The following is a 24,703-nucleotide window of genomic DNA, read 5'->3' on the forward strand; positions in this document are numbered from 1 at the left end:
CAGTCTGTGTGTTCTCTTTTATACTGCCGGTCACTGCCAGTCACCGGTGTATTCAACTGTGTAGCCTTGGACCGTGTCATGTATGTGCATGTAACTTGCATGATCGAGGTAACTATTAGCGGCAATACTACATGTCTCTCGGACCTCTTTCAAGTGCTCGCCGTCCTTTTTCCCCAGCAACCCCCCTCCCCAGGGGCGGCAATCTGAGGGATAGCCCCGGGCGCCACATGCTCTAGCTACGCCTCTGACGACAGAATAAACTTCCACGTACCCAAAAGGAACCTGCAATCATCCAACCTCACACTGGCTGAGACCCCGCGGATCCACAGAGCCAGATCAGGCGGAAGATCGTTCTCTCACATCGCAGCCAAGACGTGGAACGAGCTACCGGCAGACAACAGATGCGCCCCCTCCCGTAACACCTTCAGGGAGACCCTCGAGACCTGGCTCTTCGGCTGAACGGAGCGGCACCCCCCCCCCCCTTAGCGCCTTGAGAGCCTCACGGGTGAGTAGCTCGCTTATTGATGATTGATTGAAACCTACATGTGAAGATCTCCACCTCCCCCAACTTTTCTGAAAAGAAATCACTGTCCTGACTGCAGAGATATCTACACACGTGTGATTACATTTTAGGAATAACTGTAGTAATTATGGGAGGGACAGGGCGCAGTGGCTTGAAAACGTGGACTACTTACTACTAAGCGGGTGGGGATGAGGGAGGGGTAAGGAAGAATTAAAGAAGGGCTTGGGAGGGGAGACATTTTGAGTGGAACATTCACCCACTCACAAGAGTATGCCCGTTGTTATTCACAAACTTCATGTCTAAAGTTACTAGATCTAAAAAAGACCCAAAACAGTAGAATATGTATCCAGCTCAAACCTAAAGTAAGTCCAGTTCCACTCATGGCCAACCGTTGTTATTACAACATCCTTGCATAGAAAATAATGGAGGCAGAGACTTAAAAGAACTACTCAGGGAAATAATGTCAAAATGAATTCATTTATTTCAACTACTTACATAAATGTAAATAAATGTTAATATATATATATATATATATGCGTGTGTGTGTGTGTGTGTGTGTGTGTGTCTAGTATCATTAGTATTTCATTTTAAAATATTTTTATCTTTTTTTAATTTAAAAGAATACATAAATGTAATGTTTGTAAATTAATTTAAATTAACTGCACATAACCTTTAAACTTTTTACTACATAAATAAATATGAGCATTTTACTTTAGGTGTTTTTATTTCAATTAAATTGGTATATTTAATATAGAGGAATGAGATATTTGTATGAAGAAATAGTAAATTGGAACAGTAGCAATAAATCCAGACCTAACAATGTGATTCATCCTCATCTTGCTATCTACCCCATAAAGAGACACTACATAAATAAATGGCTCTTTCTCACTTAGAATGTACAGCTAACTTAGAGTAGAATTCTGATCTGTGCACAAACTTCTGTTAATGCAGGAATCATAATTATGGATGGGAGTTGTACTATGACAGCGCCCAGCCACAATTGGTGAATTTTGTTAGCCCAAAAACGCATGGTAAATTCCGATACCAAAATTGGCACCAAATTCTACATGCAATTCTCAATTTCCACTAGGAAAATCTCAGATTTTAAGATGTTTACGTCACCCAATGAATACTTTTTCATACAGCATCTGTGTTTACCTGGTACAGCAAATACAGTCAGGTCAACAGTGATTTAAATGGAAATTTGTGGACCTTTGTTCTTGACCATTGATCTCTACTTTTGAACATTCATGGTAGCTCCTACCGCAAAACTTACTTCATCCTAAAGTCATCGGCTGCCAGTTCGGTATTGTCCACCTGCAGCAAAAGCCGGCCATTGTCTCGTGCAGCATTCTGGATCTGTAGATCAAAATGGTAGAATTGTGGTGAATATATCAGAGTAAAACACAATGGAAGATTGTAAAAAGGATCTGGGATCCTATTTTCCTGCACCTCTGATATTAAAAAAACTAATTTTTGGTTGCTTCCATCTAATGTGAAGGAGTCCTCTTTTTTTAATTTTTTTTAACGTTATCCAAACAAAAAGTAAGTCAAATAAAACCTCAAACTCTTCGATTTGTTTTTTTTAATGAATGCAATAATCTAATTTTAGGAGTCAGAAAGCTTATCTGGAAGTGATGTGTTGTTGGCATCCCTTTCAAATACCAAATCAGTATGTTATGAGTCAATGTTTTGAGACTGAAATTTAGTCACAAAAAATTGAAAAGTAACTGAGGCCTCAAAGGAGGTGGAAACCCATTTGAAAAGTGATGCGGTGGGTTTGGGACGCCTTCTGGGGATTTCCTAAATGATGCTGTTAAATACAATGGGGCTTATTTATGAGAAGTGTACGGAGCATCATGTCGCAAGGAGTTACAGATAAGTCAGTATTACTGACGTACCCTGAAGGCGAAAAAGTGATGCATTGGTGGGGTGTGTCTGAAAACAGACGCTACTCCAGCAATGTGTCCTTTCACATGGGGCAAGCCCTATGTGAAAGGGCCTGCGTCCTAGGAGTGGCGCTAAAATCTCATAGATTTCAATGGGTCACTCTAACGAGGCTTTGCTCTACCTGATCGAGGTATAATGTGGCGCAGCGGTTTACGAAGTGAAGTATCTGCCTAGATGCAAATGCTTTTCCCTTCTGTTTTGGGTTCGTTGTGCAGGGCTGTCTTTGAGCATGCTTGGATGGATGTTGGCGTGCACTTCCAGAGCTGCGACTTGTCCTGCACTGTTCTGGCTTCTTCAAGGGCCAGTATTTAGCAAGCCCTGAGCCTGGGCTGCAGGGCCCATGCTAGGGGTTCACTCCTGTTTCTACCATGTCTCCTTGTTGCTTGGCTGGGCTGGTGGTGTTGAGGGTGAGTTTGGCCACCATCACCTCCATGCCTGCTGCAGCCCCTTTGGCGTTTTTCCCTTGTCCAGGGCCGTGGCCCCCATTTCATCCACTTCCTAATTCCCGGGGTGAGTGGCCCTCATTAAGATCGCCTCTTGCAGTCTATGACTTTTGGGCCTCTGGCTCTCCTTTTTGCATTTTAGACCCCCCCCCCCCCCTTCTCTGTGTCAGCTTTGCACTGGGTGTTGCTTTCGGCAGGCTGGGTAGCTGCAGCGCCCCAAAGGCCCCACAAAGCGTCCTTCAGCTCTTGTTCTTCCAACCATCGATCTGCTTTGAGGTCGGTCCACGCCTCCCTAGATTTTAGGGCACTTGTGTCACTCCTCCTGCTTGTACTGGTCATTAATGTGGCTCCTTGGGGTCTTTTTTCCTCGGGTCTCGTGTGAATCTTTGGCGGGGTCATTGGGTCACTTGGGAGCTCACCCTTCAGCTGTGCCGTCTTCTGCTGTTGAGTTGGAGCGCATTTTCTTCGGTTGGCTCAGACCTTGACCCCTGACTCTGGATTTTACTGGCTCGCACTCTGTTGGTGCCCTGGGCGTGTGCTTCAGTGGTCTGTTTGCTCCTGGAGTGTTTTTCATCCCTGTGAGTTGTCTGCATCCCTACAGCAAACATGTTCGTGTCTTCCAGAACTCGGTGATGGGAGCCTTGATTTTCCCTAAATCACCCTTTTATGTGTTGTTAAATGTTAGACCGTTTGCAAAGGGTTTTTCTTGTGCCCAGTTTGTTCTAGTATTTGTTTCCCTCTTTCATCTGCAAATGGTGGGTCTCCAGCTCTGATGACCATCTCTTTGTTTCCTCTAATGGATGAAGAAGGCTGACCAAAAATCCTTTTAATTAGGTATATAGGTATGTATTGTTATTATGGATTCATTTAAAAACACAAGCCTTATCGCAAGGCCAGACCTAAAAAAATATTTTTTTAAACCATGACATTGGAGCAGCATAGGATAAAAAATATGACTCTAGAATGAATGAATGAATGAATGAATGAGAGAAGAAATTATTGAAATCGATTTAAATAGTTCTTTCTGTGCCCTAGTTTGTAAACAGCAAAATAAACAGACAGCACCCCAACTGATAGTAGTAATTTGACGAGAATACCCTAATGAATTTTAGAGGCCTTATGTTTCTAGTAGTCGAGGTGTGTAAGGAGCAGTTTCTTTGTAATATGCGCAAAGACTTACGGAATACTTCACACGTTAACAGATTTGTACAAGCTTTTCACTTTACATATCTACGTGAAAATAATTACTTTTCTACGATTTTTTTCGTGGGACAGTAATTCCTTTAAGAATATTTAACTAAAGAATGCTTCTGAATAACTTACCCTTTATACAGAAAAATAGTGGGGCATATCAGCAAGCAGGCGTTAAAAAATTATCGCTGCTTTTGCGTCCATTTTCGGACGAAAAACGGCGATAATTTTATCGCCTTATCTGCGAGGTCACGCTATCGCATGAAACCTTGCCTTATTTCCATTTCCCTTAACGCCCATCTTTGCATCTCTAATGAGATGAAAGTGGGCGTTCCTCCCCAGGATAACGGGAGAAATGTCTCTAAGCGACATTTCTCCTATTATCAAGCCTCACACAAAGTAGCATAGCGACAGGAAAAGTAGCGATAACCTCTGTTATCGCTACTTTCCTTACGCCTGCTTTGAAACTGACTTAGCCATGATATCCTATGGAAGGTGGATATCATGGCTAAGTATGTGAGGCCCTATCAGCAAGCTATCGCCAAACATCGTGGGATTATCTCTGGGTTTCCAGCGATAATCACACGTTTGGCAGTTAGCGCTAGGATTTTTATCGCTTTTGAGATAAGTGTTGCAAATAGCACGCTATCTCAGCGATAAAAATCCACTCTAGCTGGCGATAATTATCCTAGCGCTAAGTGCGCTTAGCGATAATTATCACCGGTTGTTGCTGATATGCCTCAGTGTTCTTTTTGAAAATTGTCTTTTTAGATACAAAAGCGTTGCACAGTTTTAACTATTCAAGAACAATTCTACATGCATTTCCATGTTATCTGGGCTTGATTGGCATGAAAAGCATGGCATGAGGGATGGTAAAGATAAAATTAAAACTTTGCACAGTTTGCAAGGGTCACGAAACATCGAATTTTTAAACTTGTGGGCGAAAATACCCTTTGCACAGTCCTGTATTGTGGACCAACAACCCAACATACTAAAAACGTGGCCCATCCACCCTCTGGCTAGTCATACTGTGGCCATTGGACCAGCTGAAGTTTGCACATTGGAATAACAAGAGGAGATTAAGGACCAGGGGCCATATGTATGAAACGTTGGTTTTGCGATTCTCAAATAGCGATTTTTGGAGATCCTGTTTTCTTGATGGATAAAGACCTGCAGGCAGCATTTAGAAAAAAGGCTCTTTGATCAAAAGCAGTCACAGACATTGTGGTCTGCTGACCCCAGTAGGCCACCATCCCTGTGAAGACTGCGACTCCTAGTGGGTTGCAAATTGCGACCTACCTTAATATTCATGAGGTAGGTCAATTTGTTACCCACTAGGAATCACTATTTAAAAACTAAAACTATAATACAGTATGAATTGCGCTGTTCAAATTGCAATTTGGTTAGAATCACAATTTGGAAACCACAATTCTTAATCTTGATACATCTGGCCCAAAATTCTTTGGCCATACGGTTCAAAAGTCTAAACTGCCTGGAAAAAAAAATCTACTGTAGGCAAACCAAGCTGAAGATAGTACCTGTAAATTTTTTCTCCAGCTGTCTTTACTAACTGTTCCAACTATGTGCCGTTAATCTGAACAACTGAAATACCATAAGCTTTAGATCATAGTAGCAAACATGATAGAAAAGTTTTTTTTTTTTAAATCTACAGAATACGGCATTTCTATGAGCGGCAGCAAAGTTACCATCCTTGCAAGATGTGCTATGCACCCAGGAGAACTGGCGGATTCCTGTTTTGTGCATAGAACCAGAAAAGAGAGGTGATGAGTCCCACATAATGGAGTTGCGGTTCCATGCCAGTTATGCACACCTAAAGGAGTGTGCGCGAGCTTTGAATCATCTTCCATTTCCCTTGGAGCCCAGTGACCTATGGGATTTGGAAAATGTGCATATTTGACTGTGTCAGAGACCTGAGGGCCTATACAAAGTCAGGAATTTCACATTTAAGCCCGGCATGCGTGTGGCACTGTGCCCGCATGCCCATCCTTTTGGAAGCACTGTCCTCTTAGGAAACATCTTGGATGTGTTATATGTCTGTCGTGCCCTGCAGAGTGCTGGAGATGACATGACACGTGGAGTTGCTTAAGATGTTATATAGACTAGTAGTTATAGTGTGGCGGTGGAACGCTGGGAGTCTCAAACCCCTCTATGAGGGGATACAAGCGGGGGGCGTGGTCAGCAGCCCAAGATGGTGGTCACTTGTGCGACGAGCTCCAGGCGGGGCCACCTTATCCGTATCTTATCCGACATTCCTTACCTGAACATTCAGCTGTCTGCACTGCGGGACGCTCTTCACCGTTGAGCGGCTTCCACGGAATGACACTCCGGCTCGCGGAGTCAACGTATGAGCTGGCACACTGGCGGAGGCGATTGCTGATGCGACTTGTGGCCAGGTCGGGCTGGCGTGGTGGGCTGCGTGATCTGTCGAGACTACGTGGATCCCCGGACCGGGGGCCTTCCCGCCCCGCTGCTGTGTTTCTCTCCAGCGGGGCCCGTCTGGGCTGTGAACTGTCCAGGATTTCCTGGGTGGCCTTCCCCATAGTTGCCGCCGAGTCTCACGGTGAGATTACCGGTGCGGTTGTGGCGCGCAGCAGTACACCACTCCCCGGGGGGACCCCTTTTCATCCGGGAGGACCGTATCGCGCCACGCATCGGTGACAGGTCCCCTGTTGTGCCAGTGTACACCTGTACAACCCGGTGGTGGCTAGCTGTGCGGAGTAAATTGTTGATGCTGCTCGAGTTCCTTCTGTTCCCTGTGGCCTGGTCTGGGGGCGGAGCCTCGGAGGCCTCGGGCTGCCCTACTGGCGAGGCCGGGTTTGGTGATCAGGAGGCTGGCTGTTGGGACTACTTTGATCCCCGGACCGGGGGCCTACCCACTCCACAGCTGTGCTTTAATTTGGTGGGGTCCTGCCGAGCTGGAGACTGTCCAGATTCACCCGTATAGCCCTTTCCATCCTTATTGCAGAAATTCACGGCGGGGACAAGGGCGCCAGTGCCACTGCAGTGCATGAGATTTCTTCTCCCCCGAGAAGACCGTGTCATACCGCACATCGGTACCAGGTCCTCTGCAGTGCCCGTGTGCACTTGGGCGAATCGTTGGAGGCTGAGGGAGCAGCGTCCATCATCAACGCCACTTGTCTCCTTTTACCCCCCCCCCCATAGTGCTACATACGTGACTGCTAACTTGACTGGGGCTGGCAGCCTGATGTGCTCCTGGCGGCTGTGGAGCGGTGAGGTTCAGTGAGACGCTGTCAGCTCTGTGGTCCATTTATACTGGTTATGGCTATCCCCCAGCTCTTTGATCCTGCATAGTGCGTACGTTGCTACACTTCTCAATACCTGTTGTTGGTTGCCGTGGCTAGACCAGTGCTTTGATATTGGATGGTGCAGGGGTCGCTACTGTTCAAAAGTGTAATATCTCTGATCCTGCAGAATCTACTATCCCTCCACGCCTCTTACGCTCTGCAGTCGCCTACTTACCTGGCCTGTGTCCAGTTCTTGTCACTGTGTCCTTCGACAGTGGGTGCTTGTTCCCTCAGTGCTTTTACGATAGCTGCACCCATTGCCACGTATTCCTTGCACCACTGCACCTCCTCACTTACCATGGGTAAACGGAAGCCCAAAGCAACCACTAGGTCGGGGAGGGCAGGTCCGCTCTCTACGGTTTCAGGACACTCATCTAGCCGGTCGCATCGCACAGAAGGAAGTGTCGAAACTAATGCTTCTGAGTATAAACTGGACATGATTTTGCGGGCAATCCGTGATTCCAGTTCTGCACTAGAAGCGCGATTGGGCTTGATATCAGTGGATCTCAACTCATTAAAAGCCGATAAAGTTAAATCTGCTGAGCAAACTGTAGAAACCATGGTACCGCAAGTGAAAGCCCATGAAGAACAACTCTGTCAAATGCGCCAACAGATTGATTCCCTTCAGGCCCGGGCCGATGATGCGGAAGGTCGGGCATGACGCAATAATCTCAGAATTGTTGGATTACCAGAAGGAACGGAGGGGTCTAACCCAACAGAGTACATAGAAAACTGGCTGAAAACTACCGTGGCCCCTGTCGGGCTATCTGCACACTTCACAGTTGAGCGTGCCCATCATGTTGCTACACGTAGGCCACTACCTGGTACCAACCCACGCCCAATATGGGGAACAACCTTTACAACGCAACTTTTACAACGCACTACCTTTACAACGCATTTTTTACAACGCATAATCCATTACAACGCATGACATTACAACGCATGACACTACAATGCATTTTTAAAAACTACCTTTACAACGCATTCCATTACAACGCATACTAACATTACAACGCATACCATTACAACGCATAATATTACACTACACTATCCAACACTTACCCTACTGTTGCACCCCCTGGAGTTAGAATAGTAATTTTTTACCCCTATACTATCCAACACTTACCCTACTGTTGCACCCCCTGGAGTTAGAATAGTAATTTTTACCCCTATTCTATCCAACACTTACCCTACTGTTGCACCCCCTGGAGTTAGAATAGTAATTTTTACCCCTATTCTATCCAACACTTACCCTACTGTTGCACCCCCTGGAGTTAGAATAGTAATTTTTACCCCTATACTATCCAACACTTACCCTACTGTTGCACCCCCTGGAGTTAGAATAGTAATTTTTACCCCTATACTATCCAACACTTACCCTACTGTTGCACCCCCTGGAGTTAGAATAGTAATTTTAACCCCTATACTATCCAACACTTACCCTACTGTTGCACCCCCTGGAGTTAGAATAGTAATTTTTACCCCTATACTATCCAACACTTACCCTACTGTTGCACCCCCTGGAGTTAGAAAAGTAACTTTTACCCCTATACTATCTAATACTTACCTTAAATGCAATTTAATATTATGCGTTGTAATGGTATGCGTTGTAAAGGTAGTATGCGTTGTAATGGAAATGCGTTGTAAAGGTAGTTTTTAAAAATGCGTTGTAGTGTCATGCGTTGTAATGTCATGCGTTGTAATGGATTATGCGTTGAAAAAATGCGTTGTAAGTGCATGCGTTGTAAAAGTGTGCGTTGTAACGACATACATCCGCCCAATATTGGCCAGGATTTTGAATTATAGAGACCGAGATCACTTGTTACAGGCGGCAAGGGATAATGGCCCGCTACAGATTGATAACGTGAAGGTCTCAATATTCCCCGATTATATTCTGGAAGTACAGTATAAACGGTTTTCCTTTATGGAACTGTGCCAGCAAAACTGAAAATTATATATAATCAGCGCTTGTTATTTTTTGATACTCTGGACAATGCTTGGGACTGGCCGGACAGGACCCTTCCCGATGTCCAACCTACCAGGTGAATGGATTCCTCGCAGCCTAAATCACAGCCCCCCCCCCCCCTCAGGAGGCCTAAATGTGGGCTTCTTACCCAGATTTGGGGTTCTGGTCCTCCGCCTCGACAACAGGTGATGGAGGGCCCTTCGTTCTGCCTTTACCTTCCGTACTTCTCGCACATCCATTAGCACCAGCCTGTCCGTTGATGCTAATTTGGACTCGGAGTCTGACAGCAACGTGGCACTGTTCCCCTCAGTGGTCTCGCAACTTAGTTATGATCCTTTGGCATGAACTGTATTATTTGTTACATTGCTTCAGACCTTGCTCCCTGTTCGCTATAAGTTACTTGTACAGGTCGACATGCTATTGTTACAGTCATGCGTACTTATTCTCCTTGCTATGTAAATTGTTCTTAGTATATATTTGCACGACAGGTAGGGATGGCTTAGTAAGCTCTCTGGCCCGGCCCGCGTTTTGGGCTTTCTCATATATTGCTCATTGCTATTGTTTGTATACCAATAGTGTTAGCAACCATCCCCCGCAGGCGTTAGCAACTGTTGATGGTGAAGTATGTTAATTTTGTTTTCACAGTTTGGTCGAACGAAGTTTGGTCGTTGGACCCAGTATTTGGACGTTGTTGAATTTTTTGTAATTTTGCCGCATGGTCTGGGATTTGGGGACGGGTATGTGGGGGGCGGCGACCGGGGAGGTTTATCATTATCTTCTGTTGATGTCTACTGCCAAATCTTATACTTTCATCTCTTGGAATGTCCGGGGTATGGGAACTATCACTAAACGGCACAGAATAGCTGCACAGTTACACCGCCATTAAGCCCAAATAGTATATTTGCAGGAAACTCACCTGTTACCCTACGAAACTACGAAACTACAAAAACGTTGAAGGGGTCAATTTTATGTGACTGCATATTCTGCCTTTTCTTGAGGGACTGCAATATGGATTCAGGTGGGGATTCCCTTCTCCCTTAGTGAGAGTAAAATTGATGACCAGGGTCGGTTTGTCATTCTTCTTGGGGCATTGGATGGTAGACAGGTGGTGTTGGGTTCCCTTTATGCTCCGAATACAAATCAGGAAGCATTTTTAACACACGTCTCTCGAGCACTCTCAGACTGATCACACTACCCATGGTTATTGGGTAGGGATTTAAATGGGGTACTTGATCTATATCTTGACCGCTCCCATCCTCCCTTATCTAATACTACAGCGCATTTGCAGGCTGTTACCTTGACAAGCTGGGCACAAGGCTGGAATTTATTGGATGTGTGGAGGTCCCTACATGTTAATATGCAGGAATATTCCTTCCATTCTTACCCACACAAGTTACATACTCGTTTGGATTATTTCCTTTGTTCCCCTGATTTATCCTCTTCTGTAGCGCAGTGTAATTATCTGGGCAAGACCATATCGGATCATAATCCCATAGAATTACTACTGAACTACTGGGGTTGTTCCCCTGCTCCTATCCAGACTTGGAGAATGCAACCTATACAATTAGAAGACTAGGTTTATCGTACCACTTTGGCTATAGCTGTCTCTACTTATTTTGTAGATAATGAGGGTAATGCCTCGTCCAGGTCCTTTGAGTGGGAGGCCTTTGCGGGGTTTCCATGGGAACCTTGGTGGGTTTGCGGAGGGACACGATTAGGGATATAACAGACCTGGAAAGGGAATTACAGGCTATGGAGATAGCTGCCCAGAGGAGCGATGAAGGCATAGAGCTTCTGCAGGCCGCTAGAATTAAATATGCTGAATTATTGGAATGCTTGAGACTGATTGACTTTAATGCCTACACACTGTGCACACATTCCGAGACGGACAGAGCAGGCACGTTGTTAGCACGGTTGATTAAATCTTCTGCAACTCCCACTCCCATATTGGCGATACATAATGTTCACAATGTGTTGGTTACTTCCCAGGTTGAAATAAATACTGCATTTCAGGAATACTATGCACACTTATATACCACTCCCCTCTTAGGGTGAACAACCTTTACAACGCAACTATTACAACGCACTACACTTACAACGAAATTTTTACAACGCAACATCCACTACAACGCATTCCATTACATCGCATGACACTACAACGCATGTTTAAAAACTACCTTTACAACGCATTCCATTACATCGCATACTACCTTTACAACGCATACCATTACAACGCAATCCAACACTTACCCTACTGTTGCACCCCCTGGAGTTAGAATAGTAATTTTTACCCCTATACTATCCAATACTTACCTTAAATGCAATTTAATATTATGCGATGTAATGGAATGCGTTGTAAAGGTAGTTTTTAAACATGCGTTGTAGTGTCATGCTATGTAATGGAATGCATTTTAGTGGATGTTGCGATGTAAAAAATGCATTGTAAGTGCATGCGTTGTAAAAGTGTGCGTTGTAACGACATACATCCCCCTCTTAGACATGTCAGATGCTACCGCATGCTTCCTGGCAGAGGTCCAACTTCCCTCTATTTCAGAATCAACCGACAAAGACTTGGCGGCTCCGATTACTACTGCTGAGATTCGTATGGCGATTAATGCATTAGCCCGTAATAAATTGCCGGGCTCCGACAGCCTCCCCATGGAGTTTTATTCAACTTTTGCAACTGATTCCTAGATTATTGCAACTTTATACCTCCTCCTTCGAGGCTGGTGCCCTACCTCCCACTACCAGGGAGACATTGGTTGCGTCCCTTTTGAAACCAGACAAGGATCCGACCGAGCTTATGTCCTATAGACCTCTCTCGATTCTTACCACAGAATACAAGATTCTCAGTAAGGTTTTTGCCTCACAGCTTCTTCCGTTACTTCCCCGCTTGGTCCGTACTGATCAATGCGGGTTCATACCCCAACGCAGAACCTCACTAAATATTCGACGGCTTCATGCCTTGCTACATGCGGCGTTAGAAACTACACCACTTGCTGGCTGTTTATCGTTAGACGTGCGACAAGCTTTTGACACCCTGAGCTTGCTCTATATGTTAGCTGTATTATCCAAATTTGGCCTGCCCCAGTCCTATTGTAATTGGATCAAACTGCTCTACACTAACCCTACTGCTCGTGCTAAGACGGGTTTGAACATCTCTCCCTCTCATACTGTTTATCGGGGAACGCGCAAGGGCTGCCCCTTATCCCCCTTGCTATTTGTATTAGCCCTCGAACCTCTTGCACAATATTTGCGTCAGGTTATGGTCCCCTACGGTATTCCATTACGGGGTGTGATCCTCTCTGTATCACTCTACGCCGATGATATGTTGTTATATTTCCAAATCTAAATGAAAATAATCATGCAGTAGCTGCTGTTTTCTATACCTATGCTTCTCCCTATTTACAATTTGGTCAGATGCAATTTTGAATAGAGCCTCTTACCTTTAAATATTTGGGGATTCACATATATAGAACCAATTTGAACACCATGGATGGTAATGTGGTGCGGACAATAAATTCACTACGTTCCCAGATTTCCTTCTGGAATACGTCACCATTGACAGCAGAGGGCCGCTTGGCTGTCTCCAAAATGGTTATGTTGCCCAGACTTCTTTACCATTTTGTGAATCTCTCGGTTGTACTCCTGGCCTGGATTTTTAAAACACTTAATACCCTGTTGTCTTCTTTAATTTGGGGGACGGGCAGACATAGGATGGCATTGGCTAAGTTGCAACTATCTAGTAATGCAGGTGGGCTGGGGGCATCTGATTTAAAAAAATATTGTATAGTCGGACTACTACAGTGGTTGGCATATTAGTTGGCAGGCAAAAATGTGTTTGAAATTGGGCATTCCCCTGACTTTTTGAAACAAGGAACCCTTCAATCACTGTTAGGCCCGGGCGCGCAGAATCTGCGGGATCCTCCTTATCTCCTACATAATGCGCTACACTATTGGAAACAAGCTCATAAGTTAGCAAAGCTGCCCTTTCCATACACCTGAATATCCCGCTCTGTGGTTTACCTACTAGATGAGGGATAGTATCAATGACTCGGATAAGGGGGTGGACACAACGGGGTGTGGAGACAGTTGGTGAGTTCTTCCCAAATGGCCACCTGATGCCCCACGAAGAGTTTGTACGCAATCATTCCGCACCTGGTACTTTGCTTCTTACTCATGCAGCATGCAGTAATTTGTGAGCTGGTCCACTGGAATTATGCGGCAGGAGAGGTCCAAAATATGCACCAGAATTGATGAAATTATGTAGCAAGAAAATGATAATTGTATGGCATAATGCACACATTTTGTGATATTACTATCTCTTTTTGGTCGTTTTTATACTTGTATAGCACTATGTGGGCAAAGGTTTCACATCATTTGAACCAGTTTGACATGCAAATACAGCAATAAGCAACGGAAACTGGCTAATCAACCTTTGCGAAGAGCCTTCCACTGTGCAGCAGCACGTTACCAGGGGGCGTATTTGCAACAGGCAGCGATAATTATCACCGACCTTGTATACCGCATTTTTTTCTATCGCTGGAATATTTCGCCAGGCTAGCGTTGTTTTAACAACGCTTAGCGCCATGACGATGTATATTCCAGTGATGTTCCATGTAAAACGGCGACATGCTGATGATACGACCCTGTGGTCGTATCACATGAATCCACCTCCAATGTTATGTATGCCTTAGTCAGGAATTTAACAGACATTAAATTCCTACGTTAAGGCATACTTAGCGTGATCAAAATAATCGCACCAGAATGACAAAAGAATTTAAAATGTCCCATTTTCTAAAATGGTGGAACAATTCCTTCTAGCCCACCCCTACTGATAGACTCTTGCTCACGTATTGTACAAGTAGTGTACGAGTATTTCTTAATGGCCCTGGTGGATTTAGAAACCTCCTACGTCAGTTACACCCATTGACTATCTCCTGTGAATTATAGAAAGGCAGAAACAATGTGGTCTGTTTCTGTGGAATGGACCTGTTGATGGCCAGTGGCTAGACCCATCTTGCCTGGCCCATGAAGCAGCCTGCCACACTGATGGCCACGCGTCCTTACCTGACCTTGGAGCTCCTGGATGGTCTGGTAGTATTTGCTGAAGTCGCGTCCGCTGGCGGGGGACACCTTGCCGTAGTGCTTCTTGATTTTGATCTCCAGCTGGGAGTTGGCACTTTCCAGCGATCGCACCTTCTCAAGGTAGGTGGCCAGGCGTTCGTTGAGGTTCTGCATGGTCATCTTCTCGTTGCCCGTCATCAAGAGGTTGTCACCTGAGCTGTACTGATTGACGCTGAACTTCAGCGGTGCATAGGCGACCCTTGAAGAAACTTGAGTCCCGTAGCCCCCGGCCCCCCCATAAACACTGGGGGTCAGACGAACGGTTTGGGCCGAGGTTGAAGAGATTCTTCTTTTGATGACTACCCTGCTGGACATCGCCATGGTGTGCAGTGGACTCTAGATCAGTGATGTGGTGGACCGGCTGGAGAAGGCAATGCCCGGAAACCACTGCTCCCTGTGTTTTTTATAGATCAGAAGCAGGGCTGGGTTACAGCCAGCACCACCCAGTATGATTTCCACACTTTATTATCTTTTCTGGTAAAAGTGATAAGGGAGCATACTGAAAGTGACCTATCACCTGCAAGGCAGGGTACATACAGGTGCAATGGAGTGTAAGCTGTCTGGACCCCTTGAGATGAAGCTCACCGGCCAAACACGGTGCGGGAGAGGTTTACCAGGAAACAGAACGGATCACTACTCTTCTCGTTAATGTTCATGAATGGCTCTATTGATTAATACATTTAGGAAAGAACAGACCTGGCCAGTTTTCCTGGCAGGGAACTTTGGGCCAGACCTATTAAGCATGTATAAGTTGCAAATGCGCCCATTCGGGGTTTGCGATCGTTCAAAACCTTTCTTGAATGTACTAAAGCCACTTTAGGCGTAATTCTCAAACGGTTTTGTGAATGGACACTGATTCGTGCTTAGGGCATGCAGAAAGCGTCCCTTCCAAACTGTGAATCATCAGTGTGTGGTGTAGCAATACACTTTATACTATCTCCCGGTAAAACAGGGTGTGCAAAATTGTGTTACTTGCATTTGTGTTATTAAGTGAAATAGCAGGAAAAAGATTCTAAAATAAATGGAATGATCAAAAATCCAAAACTGGCATTTAGAGGTATATTTTATTGCGAAACGGGCCCGCGTGTCCACTTTCGACACGAGGAGGCATGTTGCACAGATGTGTTTTTAAAAAATAAATAGAGAAAAATACACCAGCGTTGCAAACAGCAGCTCCTTGTGTTCTGGTCATGCATGTTGTTCCAATGTGTCTGTGTTAAATTATTGCTGCAAAGGACTCGTAATGACGTGTTGTGGCACAATAATGTCATTTTTCATGATAAGCGTTACATTAAAATTATCAAAAATATGCAAAATTATGCTTGTTTAACATAAATTCATCTGGGCCTTAATCTGTGAACACTTCCTAGCACCTAGAGGATGTGGTCCGTCGGCTGCGCTGCCGCCTCTGGTGCAGGAAACCAGGGTCCGAGCCTCGAGGTCGCGTCCACATCCTGTGATTCTGGGCAAATCACTTAATGTGTAATGTAAATACGGTGCTATGTAAAGCGCTCCAATACCTTCGGGTCGAGTTCGCGCTATATAAAATAAAAAATGAAAAAAGAAAGTACCTACTCTTGTTTTTATGTAGGTTGAGGGCTACTTATTAAACCGGCCAACAACGGGTGAAAGTGCCAATAATACTTTGTTATTGCATAAAATTATAGGCCTCAGATTTTACCACAAAAGAGAAATAAAACAAGAGATTGACCTGCGGGAGTTGCCAAAGTCAAAATGTCAATTTTTTGTGAAATGACTAGCCCTTTTCTCTGACTTGGCAAGGAGATGTGAACAGCACAATTCCTGGGGCTATTCTGTTAAAACACTATGGGGCATATTCTCAAGGTGCTATCGCCGAGTTAATGGCACTTTATCGCAGCCAAAGTTGCGATAAATTAATCGCCACATTCACAAGCTGGTGTTAACAGCCCATAACACCAGTTTACTTGCAATAGTAGTCGCAAAAAACATCGCCACACATGACCCGCACAACAATCGCTAATGAGATGCAGAGTAGGCGCTCCCGTGCAAAAAGCCGCATCAACACCACACCGCAACATTCTCAACGGCCAGCCACATCGGCGATAAGTCCACAAAACATGCGATATGGCGCGTTAGCTGCAGGAAACTAACACCTGCTCTGACCTGGTGCAAAGTCAGACCACAGCCTGCACCACAAAATGCAGCCCAGCCCAGAGCCACACCTGAAGTCCAACAGACGCCATGGAGCCACAGATCATGCAGCTCGGACCTCCAAGCGGGCCACAACACCCACCGCCACCACACCCAGGACCACAATCCCCCCCACCAGAACCCCCTCCCTCCTCCCCCCGGACCACCACAAAGGAAGTGCGGACAAAGACAGTGAACCCACAGGAAACGCACCAGCCTCACAGACTTAACACCAGAGGATGTCGTTGCCCACTACAGGCTCAAAAGGACAACCATCCTACGCATCCTGACCATCATCGCCCAACAGGCCAACGGCACCAACACAGCGGACAACCAACATCCCACCCCACACAAAGCTGCTGGCTGTGCTGCACCTGTTGGCCTCTGGTACCCCGCAACCAACACCCGGCTGAGTCGGAGGAGTCTCACAGCCAGCCACATCCAAGTCCCTCACACCTGACCTGGATGCCATCAACAGCCTGGTAACCCAGTATCTATACGTCCACCACAATGTGCAGGATCCGCTGGAGACCAAGCAAGGACCATACGCCATAGCTGGATGCACGCTCGTGTTGGGGGCAATCCACAGCACACATCTCCTACTTGTGCCCCCTGGTGACACAGCACACAATCACCACAACAGAAAGCACAGTCTCACATCAATGTCCAGGCAACATCTGAACACCGTGGAATCTCCACCAACGTCGTCGCCAACTACCCAGTCAGTGTGCATGATTCCTTCATCCTCCGACAGTCTATTATCAACCAGCGTTCCCAGGATGGCACCAAGGGAAATGCACAGCCCCTTGGCAAGTTTCAAATGAACACCCCACTCACCTCAACTCCACAACCATGCAACCAACAACTCTGGAAATGCACACGTCACAAAATCACATACAACATGCAAAACAACATGCCCACCCACTAGACACAACGGAACAACTTACTGTAGTAACCTGGGCACCTCAGCCACACAATAGCGGAAAGTGGGGGAGGTGGGAACCAGGCATGTGTGAAGGAGGCAAGAGAACCATGATTGGGAACGTACATAATGCCAAGAGTGGCAGGGATGTGCTGGACAGACCGCAGTATGCAGAGCACACCCATATCCATGGCGACATACCCCTCTGGTGTATGGAGTGTAGTGGCAAGTGGATGCAACCAAGTCACCCCAGCCAGTGGGGGAGTTCACGGAAATGTTGCCTGTTACGTCCCCCCGTAAGCGTGAGCGGAGTGGGATGGCCTGGCGTACGCCAGGCCAGCGTAGAGGTGTGAATAAAAAGCACGTAGACCTGGGCGTGGTCCTCCTCCGGAATGCCCAACGTCTCTGCCAGGGCGGCGCCTCTCACCCTGCCACGAGGCCGATGACATCCTCATGAGCGGAGTTGCCTGCGATCCTGTGTGCCTACCGTACCCTGGCCCGCTGGACCCCAAACCCGTTAGGCCCGCCCCTGCGCAGCCAGGCCACACTGATCACCGGCGTCTTTCAAGGAGGGCCTACCACGTGCCGGCGCAAGCTTCAAACCCGAGGCCCGCGACATTGGCAGCCTCCTCAGACCATCATGGCCTCCACAACACAGGCCCGCTTTACTCCTTTTTCGTTGACGTACTCTACTGCTGCATCCGGCCTACACAACGGTCAAGTAGGTCACACATTTGGAACTGAGTCTTGATTACACGATGGCAGAGTACATATGTTCATTGCAGATTTTATATCAGTGTACTCCCTTCGATGTGGTGCCACCAACTCTGTGCATGGCATCCGTACGAAACATGTCTGTTGTCCCCTACTGACTACTGCCTTCGGCCTATACTACGGACAAGTAGGTCACACATTTGGAACTGAGTCTTGATTTCATGATTGTCCTAGGCCATATATTCATGGCAGCCTGTAATTCACTGTACTCCCTTTGATCAGGTGGCAGCAACCATGTGCACAGCATCTTAACGACATGTGGCTGTGGGCCCATGTGGACCGCTACCTCCGGCAGACACTGTGGCCAACTAGGTCGCACTTTTGGAACTTAGTCTTGATTTCCTCATGGCAGAGCACATTAACCCCTTGCATGCCCGCCCCTTTCCCCGCCCAGTGCCGCGCCTTCCATTAGCGGGCGGAGTTCATGACGAGCTGGACTCGTCATGGGCACAGCGCCACCGCAGCCCATGACGAGTCCAGCTCGTCATGGGCACTGAAGGGGTTAATCATGGCTGAGTGTACGTCACTACACACCCTTCGATGTGGTGCCAACAGGTCTTAGAATTACATCACAGCCGCAAGATTCTGTGGGCTCACGTGGACTACTGCTCCCGGCCTACGCTGCGCTCGAGTAGGTCACAGAATTGGAACTGAACAACGATTATTCAAAGGCAGAGCAAGAATCATTGCACGCAAGGAGAGGCGTAAGAGGATGACGTGTTGCATTGGGGAGGAAATAAGGATCATCGTTACAGAGCTGATCGCACACTACCGACAACTGCCCTGATGTCACTAACTCTGTGCATCGCGAGCCTACGACACGTGGCTGTGGCCAACTGCTGACCGCTGCCTCCGGCCTACACTGCAGTCCAGTAGGTCACAGAGTCTTCATTTGGCAATGCCGGAGTTCATATCAGTGTACCGGCATCATCGCAGACTGCATCCCCTCTCAGCCCCGGTGCCACTAAGTCTGTTCCCCGACATTCATGGACACTCTCTGGTCATACATTGGTGGCATCTGAGTCTATAGATTAGGGGGTAGTTTTCATCCTCATGCAGCTGATACTGAATTGGTGGTGGCTGCGAGGCAGTCCCTTTCCACTCCTCCATTTGCTGCTTCCGGATAGCTTCTGCCCTCTAAATCATGCCCTGGAGGACACCTTCCACTGTCTCCCGCAACCCTCCCCCACATTCTCCTTCAACATCGATGAGGACCCGCTCAGTCTGTGTGGCCCTACCTCAGTGGACCGCAAGTCACCTTGTAGTGTAGTTCCTACATCCCTGATAGGCTCTGCGCATTGGAATAACATACACTATAGATTTGACATAGGACTAAAGTCAGTATGTCTCTATCAAGTATATTAAACTTAATTACTTGTGTGTGCCAGCTAACTCAGTGGTCACTAGAAACTTCTCGAATATACAAGAAGGAATTAGTCTCTGACAACCGCATAAACATGACAACTTTGTTTCCCTTAGAGTCGGAACAATCTCAGAATCGTGGAAACAATAGATAACAGTTTCACTCAGTCAATCGTGCATGCTTCGCTTCTACAGAGTTGCACAGAAATAGAGAGACGGGCGTTTCAATAAAAGTGTTTATTGAACCGTCTTATTTCTCATGCAAGAGATATGGATTGCTACAATCGTAAGACAGACTGCAAATGTACTGAGGTAGGCAGTAAGATAAAATAATACTGCAATAGCATGGTTTGTAGCTATGACATATACATACATAAATAACATAAGCTAAAATGTGATACTCATCTGATGCTTCTAAATTGTTCTACCCCAGTGTACCTAACCTAAGTGCAGTACGAGGTTTGAAGTAGGTGCCATTTCTAAAGTATAGCTAGCTATATTTTAGTTTAGCCAAGAGTTGCCAAAAGTTTCCCTAAGTTCCAGTCAGCTCCATACCTTAGAATGAAAGAGGCTGGAATCTCTTTTCTGGACTTGATAGTCTAACACCCCGCAAGGGAAGTCAGAGAGAACTGGAGCTGGATTCTCTGCGAGGAGGATGGCAGCGTCAGGTCAGTGCATCAGGCTGGAACTCGATCAACTTCCGAACTTGCCGTGGCAAACCGCGTAGTCTGGGTTGGATCAAATCCTCCGGGAACCGCAATTTGCCAGGGCAAGTGCTGGTATATTTATACCTTGAAGTTGTCTAGGAATGCCAGTATTGACATAAAAATCGAGCAGAGGAATGTCATGAATGAACCCCTAAGGAATAGATGTTCATGCATACTTAATGAGTTCTTGGAGAAATCAATATTCAAGCTGAGGGAAATTCCTAAAGGCTTAAGTGTTTTATTTTCCAAGAATTTGTTTGTTGTGATGTGGATGTACGGATGTAGGTGGTCATGCCTGTATTTGGTTTGTATGGACAATGTCTAAATAAGGGCCGGATTTCTATGTCCAAATAAGGGCAATGTGAATTGTACCTATGTAAGGACATAAATTGGGAAACCTATATACGGAATCTAAATCTGCACACAACAACCGTTCCGTGGCGGGGTGCCTGTGCCGGAAGCTGTGCATCCCGGGCCACTTACTCTGTGCTGGTCAGGTCAGGGACCCCTTCTTCTGAGATATTGGATGGCCTCTGAGGCGATGGCCTTGGGGTCATCAATGCCATGTGTCTGTGGCCCTGCACTGTCCGCTGCCTCCGGCCTCAGCTGCAGCCCAACAGGGCTCAGACATCAAATCGAGTCCTGACCGGCCCGGACATTGCATCACCGCAGGAGACACAAGCCACCACCGCCAGGACCAACTCGAACCGCCAACTGCCAATTTCGAAACAGTCGTACTGGCAGACTCACTTAGTTGCTCACGCCTGTCGTGGATGCCATCTTCTGCCTTTTCCCCTGCTCAGCACTCCCAGTGCCACTAACTCAGTGCACCACAAATCATCATCCATTACTGTTTTTGGTATGTGCTGTGGAGAGTTCACACTGCAATGTCAGCTCAGGCAGTGTGGGAGACCTGTGACGACGATGAGGGAGATGATGAAAGTGTGACACCCCCCACTGCAGCTGCAGCAGGAATGTCCTGAAGGGACACAATCCTAGACATTTTCTTCGCATGAGCGCGCTCAGCTCTGGTGCCCCAAACTCAGCGCAATGCAACTCACGGACACTTCTGTTTGCTCATTGTGTGACCTCTGGACTTGCTACGGCTACCTCCATGATGCTTTGCAGTTGTCCCTGTAATGCTGGTGTTGTCTGTTTCCGTATTCATAGTGTTCACTGTTGTATTTGTTGCCAGCACTAACAACTCCCTGAGGGCTGGCTTGCACTCACCCCACACACATCCAGCACAGGCGTCACTGTACATGAGGCCCTGCCAATAAAGGGTCCGGGCGCACGTGCCCGTAGCCAGTCCAACATAATATCTGCGTGTGTCCCTGTGGTCTTGTTGTATGCTTGAGGGCCCTGGGCCCTACGAAATTACATTGTGCTGTGTATAACGGATGCAGACATGTCACCGCTGGCAGCGGGTTAGAGCTTGGACATGTAGCTTTGTCGTCACCCTTTCAACTCATAAGGGGAGTGGACTGGGCCGTCATACACAGAGCCAATGTGGGTGTGTGACTGATCTGTGCATGCCCTTGGGCGTGGTTCTGTACTGGGAATGTGCATCTGCATGTGTCTTTATGGCAGTGTGTGTCTCCTTTGTGGGGTTTAGGTGGTCCCTGAAGGGTAATGGACACCCACGTATGTGTTCTAGTTTGCCTTCCATGGGTTCGGACCACACCCACACCTGTTTGGCCACCTCCTTTTGGCGTTCTGGCATTGGGGTGCCATGTGTGGGTCGGTGAAGTGTTGTGAGCCAGCCGTGCTTGTGAGTGCTTCATGCTGTGTGATATGTAGCAGGGGCTGGGTTCTCCTCTAAGTAGCTTGTCTGCCCTGGTCCTGGTGGTGGGTTGCGTGGGATGTCCATGGGCTGTTGTAGGGCATCGGTGTCGAAGGTGTGGTGGTTGTCTCCGACATCACTGATGGGTTGTGTGGTCTGACCTGCTGGAGGTGTTGTTTGTCCCTCTGCAATGTGAAGGGGAGATGCATGTTGACATTGTGTTGACATTTATGTTGGTGCATTGTTCTTGTAGACATGCAGACTGTGTGACAATGTACATCATGAGTGTTTGGGCGGTGCTGGCAATTTGAGTTGGGACAGTGGACATTTGGACTACATGACTGATGTGAGGTTGTACCCGTACATATGTATCTCACAGTTCCCTGCTATGTCCAATGTGATTGGCCTGTTTCTGCGCATGGGCGTACCCAGTTGTGTCCCCTGTTCTGCAGTGTTGGTGTTGCACTTTGTGCCACATTGTCATGGGATGTGCTGTGATTGCTATGTGTGTGTGCTGCAGTGTGTCACGGGGATGGGGGATATGTCCCTGGGTAATTGTGGGTGTGCAGTGTGCTACACATCGTTGTACATGTGTGCCATTGCACCTATTTCTCCCCGTCCCCCCAGTCCCTGTTCGATCCTCACCCTGTTGTTGTATCAGGTCCTCTTGGGCTGTGTCCTGACTTCCGCCTCCTTGCACCGTCTCCACACTGATGACTGGCCTCCATTTCCTCCAGCTCCTCCTGTGGCGCAGGACTCACACCTCCTGTTGCCTTTGCTGCCTTCCTGTTGTCAGCGGCTTTGGGCCTGGTTTAGGTTTTCATGTCATGCCAGCGCCTCTTGGCCTCTTCCATTGGCCTCCTCGACACTCCGGCTGCATTCAAGGTAGTCTGATTATGGTTCAGTTGCTGGTAGTGTTCTGTCACCTCCGTGACGCTGGTCTTGTTTTCCTGCGGACTGCACCCCATCTTCCTCTCCCTCTTCTCCTTGGCCTTCCCCGACCCCGTTGGTCCTTGACTGACTGACTGACTGACTGAATTATTTGTTTAGCGCACTATTGCCAAGGCGTCTTGGCGTTGAGTGAGGATAGGAGTGGCTGCTCCTAGACTAGGATTTTGTGAAAAGCCATGTTTTTAATGCCTTTCTGAACAAGATCTTGTTAGCTTGCAAGCGTAGCTCTGTAGGGAGGGAGTTCCATAACTTTGCCGCCTGAAATGAAAAACCCTTGCCACCCCATCGGGCTCTTTTTATCTTAGGGAGGCAGACCAGCACTGGACTGCCCGATCTTAGTGCGCGGGATGGTACATACCGTGAAAAAAGAGATGTAATATCCGCTGCACCTCCTCCATTTACAGCTTTGTGAACTAGGCATAGCGCCTTAAACTGCACCCTTCGTCGGACAGGCAGCCAATGTAGTTGCCTCATGCCATTCGACATCGGGTGGTGTTTAGGAAGATCCAGCAGTATTCTTACAGCAGCATTCTGCAATGACTGAAGTTTATAAAACTGTCTTTCTCCAGTTCCAACATACAGTGCATTGCAGTAGTCGATACGCGATAGAACCAAGGCACCTACTACTATTTTTCTTAATGAAAAAGGTATAAATGGCAGTATTTTTTGGAGGACCTTAATCGTAAAAAAACAGGCGGAGGTAACCTGATTAACTTGAGAAGTAAGTGCTAAATCCTTGTCAATCAGGAAACCTAAATTCTTAGCCTTTAGCACAGGAACGGGACAGGGGCCAGCTTCTGGGGGCTACCATAAATGATTCCAAATTGAGGGTTTTTGACCAAATTTTACCACCTCAGTTTTCTCTATGTTGAGCTTTAGAAAATTTGTATTCATCCAGCTCATCACACTTGTGAGGCAATTTCAGAATTGTTCTGCTGTAGCTTCGACATTCTGTGTGAGTGACACCACTAATTGGGTGTCATCTGCATATGACAACAGTATTAGACCTTGATCTTTTATCAGTTTGGCCAGAGGGGTCACATACAGATTGAACAATGTGGGGGATAAAGCTGATCCTTGAGGGACTCCACATGGGAGAAAGAAGTCTCTGGATTGAATTCCGTCCCAGTAGATTTGTTGTACTCTGGAGTCCAGGAAGGACCTGAGCAATGTTAAAGCAGTATCCCTGACACCCATGGCTTTAAGCCTCTGTAGTAGGACCACGTGATTTACGGTGTCAAAAGCTGCCGTTAAATCGAGCAGAATTAAGACAACTCTACCACCTTCATCCATGACCTTACGAATCTCCTCCGTTGCCATTATCAGAGCAGATTCTGTACAATGTCGTGATCTAAAGCCACGCTGAGAGGAGTCCAGGATATTGTTAGAATCCACACACTCCATCAGCTCCTGATTCATGGCTTTCTCCAATATTTTTTAAGGCAGTGGGAGACAGCCTTGCTGGTGGTCTGTGGGGCTTGTGGGGTTCGTGTTGGCCTCTGTGCT

The 24,703-nt window shown here is 46.9% G+C and overlaps 1 protein-coding gene across 1 annotated transcript in view; it reads right to left on the reverse strand.

Annotated features, from left to right (window-relative positions):
- Window positions 1–14,931, reverse strand: part of LOC146869593 (keratin, type I cytoskeletal 20-like) — a 57,287-nt gene extending 42,356 nt beyond the window's left edge. Inside the window, exons 1-2 of the mRNA XM_085607747.1 lie at window positions 14,470–14,931; window positions 1,800–1,882 (exon numbers count right to left, since the gene is read on the reverse strand). Of these exons, the coding sequence (XP_085463873.1) occupies window positions 1,800–1,882; window positions 14,470–14,847 (461 nt within the window). The 5' untranslated portion in view covers window positions 14,848–14,931. The remainder of the gene's footprint in view (window positions 1–1,799; window positions 1,883–14,469) is intronic.
- Window positions 14,932–24,703: the final 9,772 nt, after the last annotated feature.

The sequence above is a fragment of the Triturus cristatus genome, chromosome 1_1 (assembly GCF_964204655.1).
Source record: "Triturus cristatus chromosome 1_1, aTriCri1.1, whole genome shotgun sequence".
Classification (NCBI taxonomy): Eukaryota; Metazoa; Chordata; class Amphibia; order Caudata; family Salamandridae; genus Triturus; species Triturus cristatus.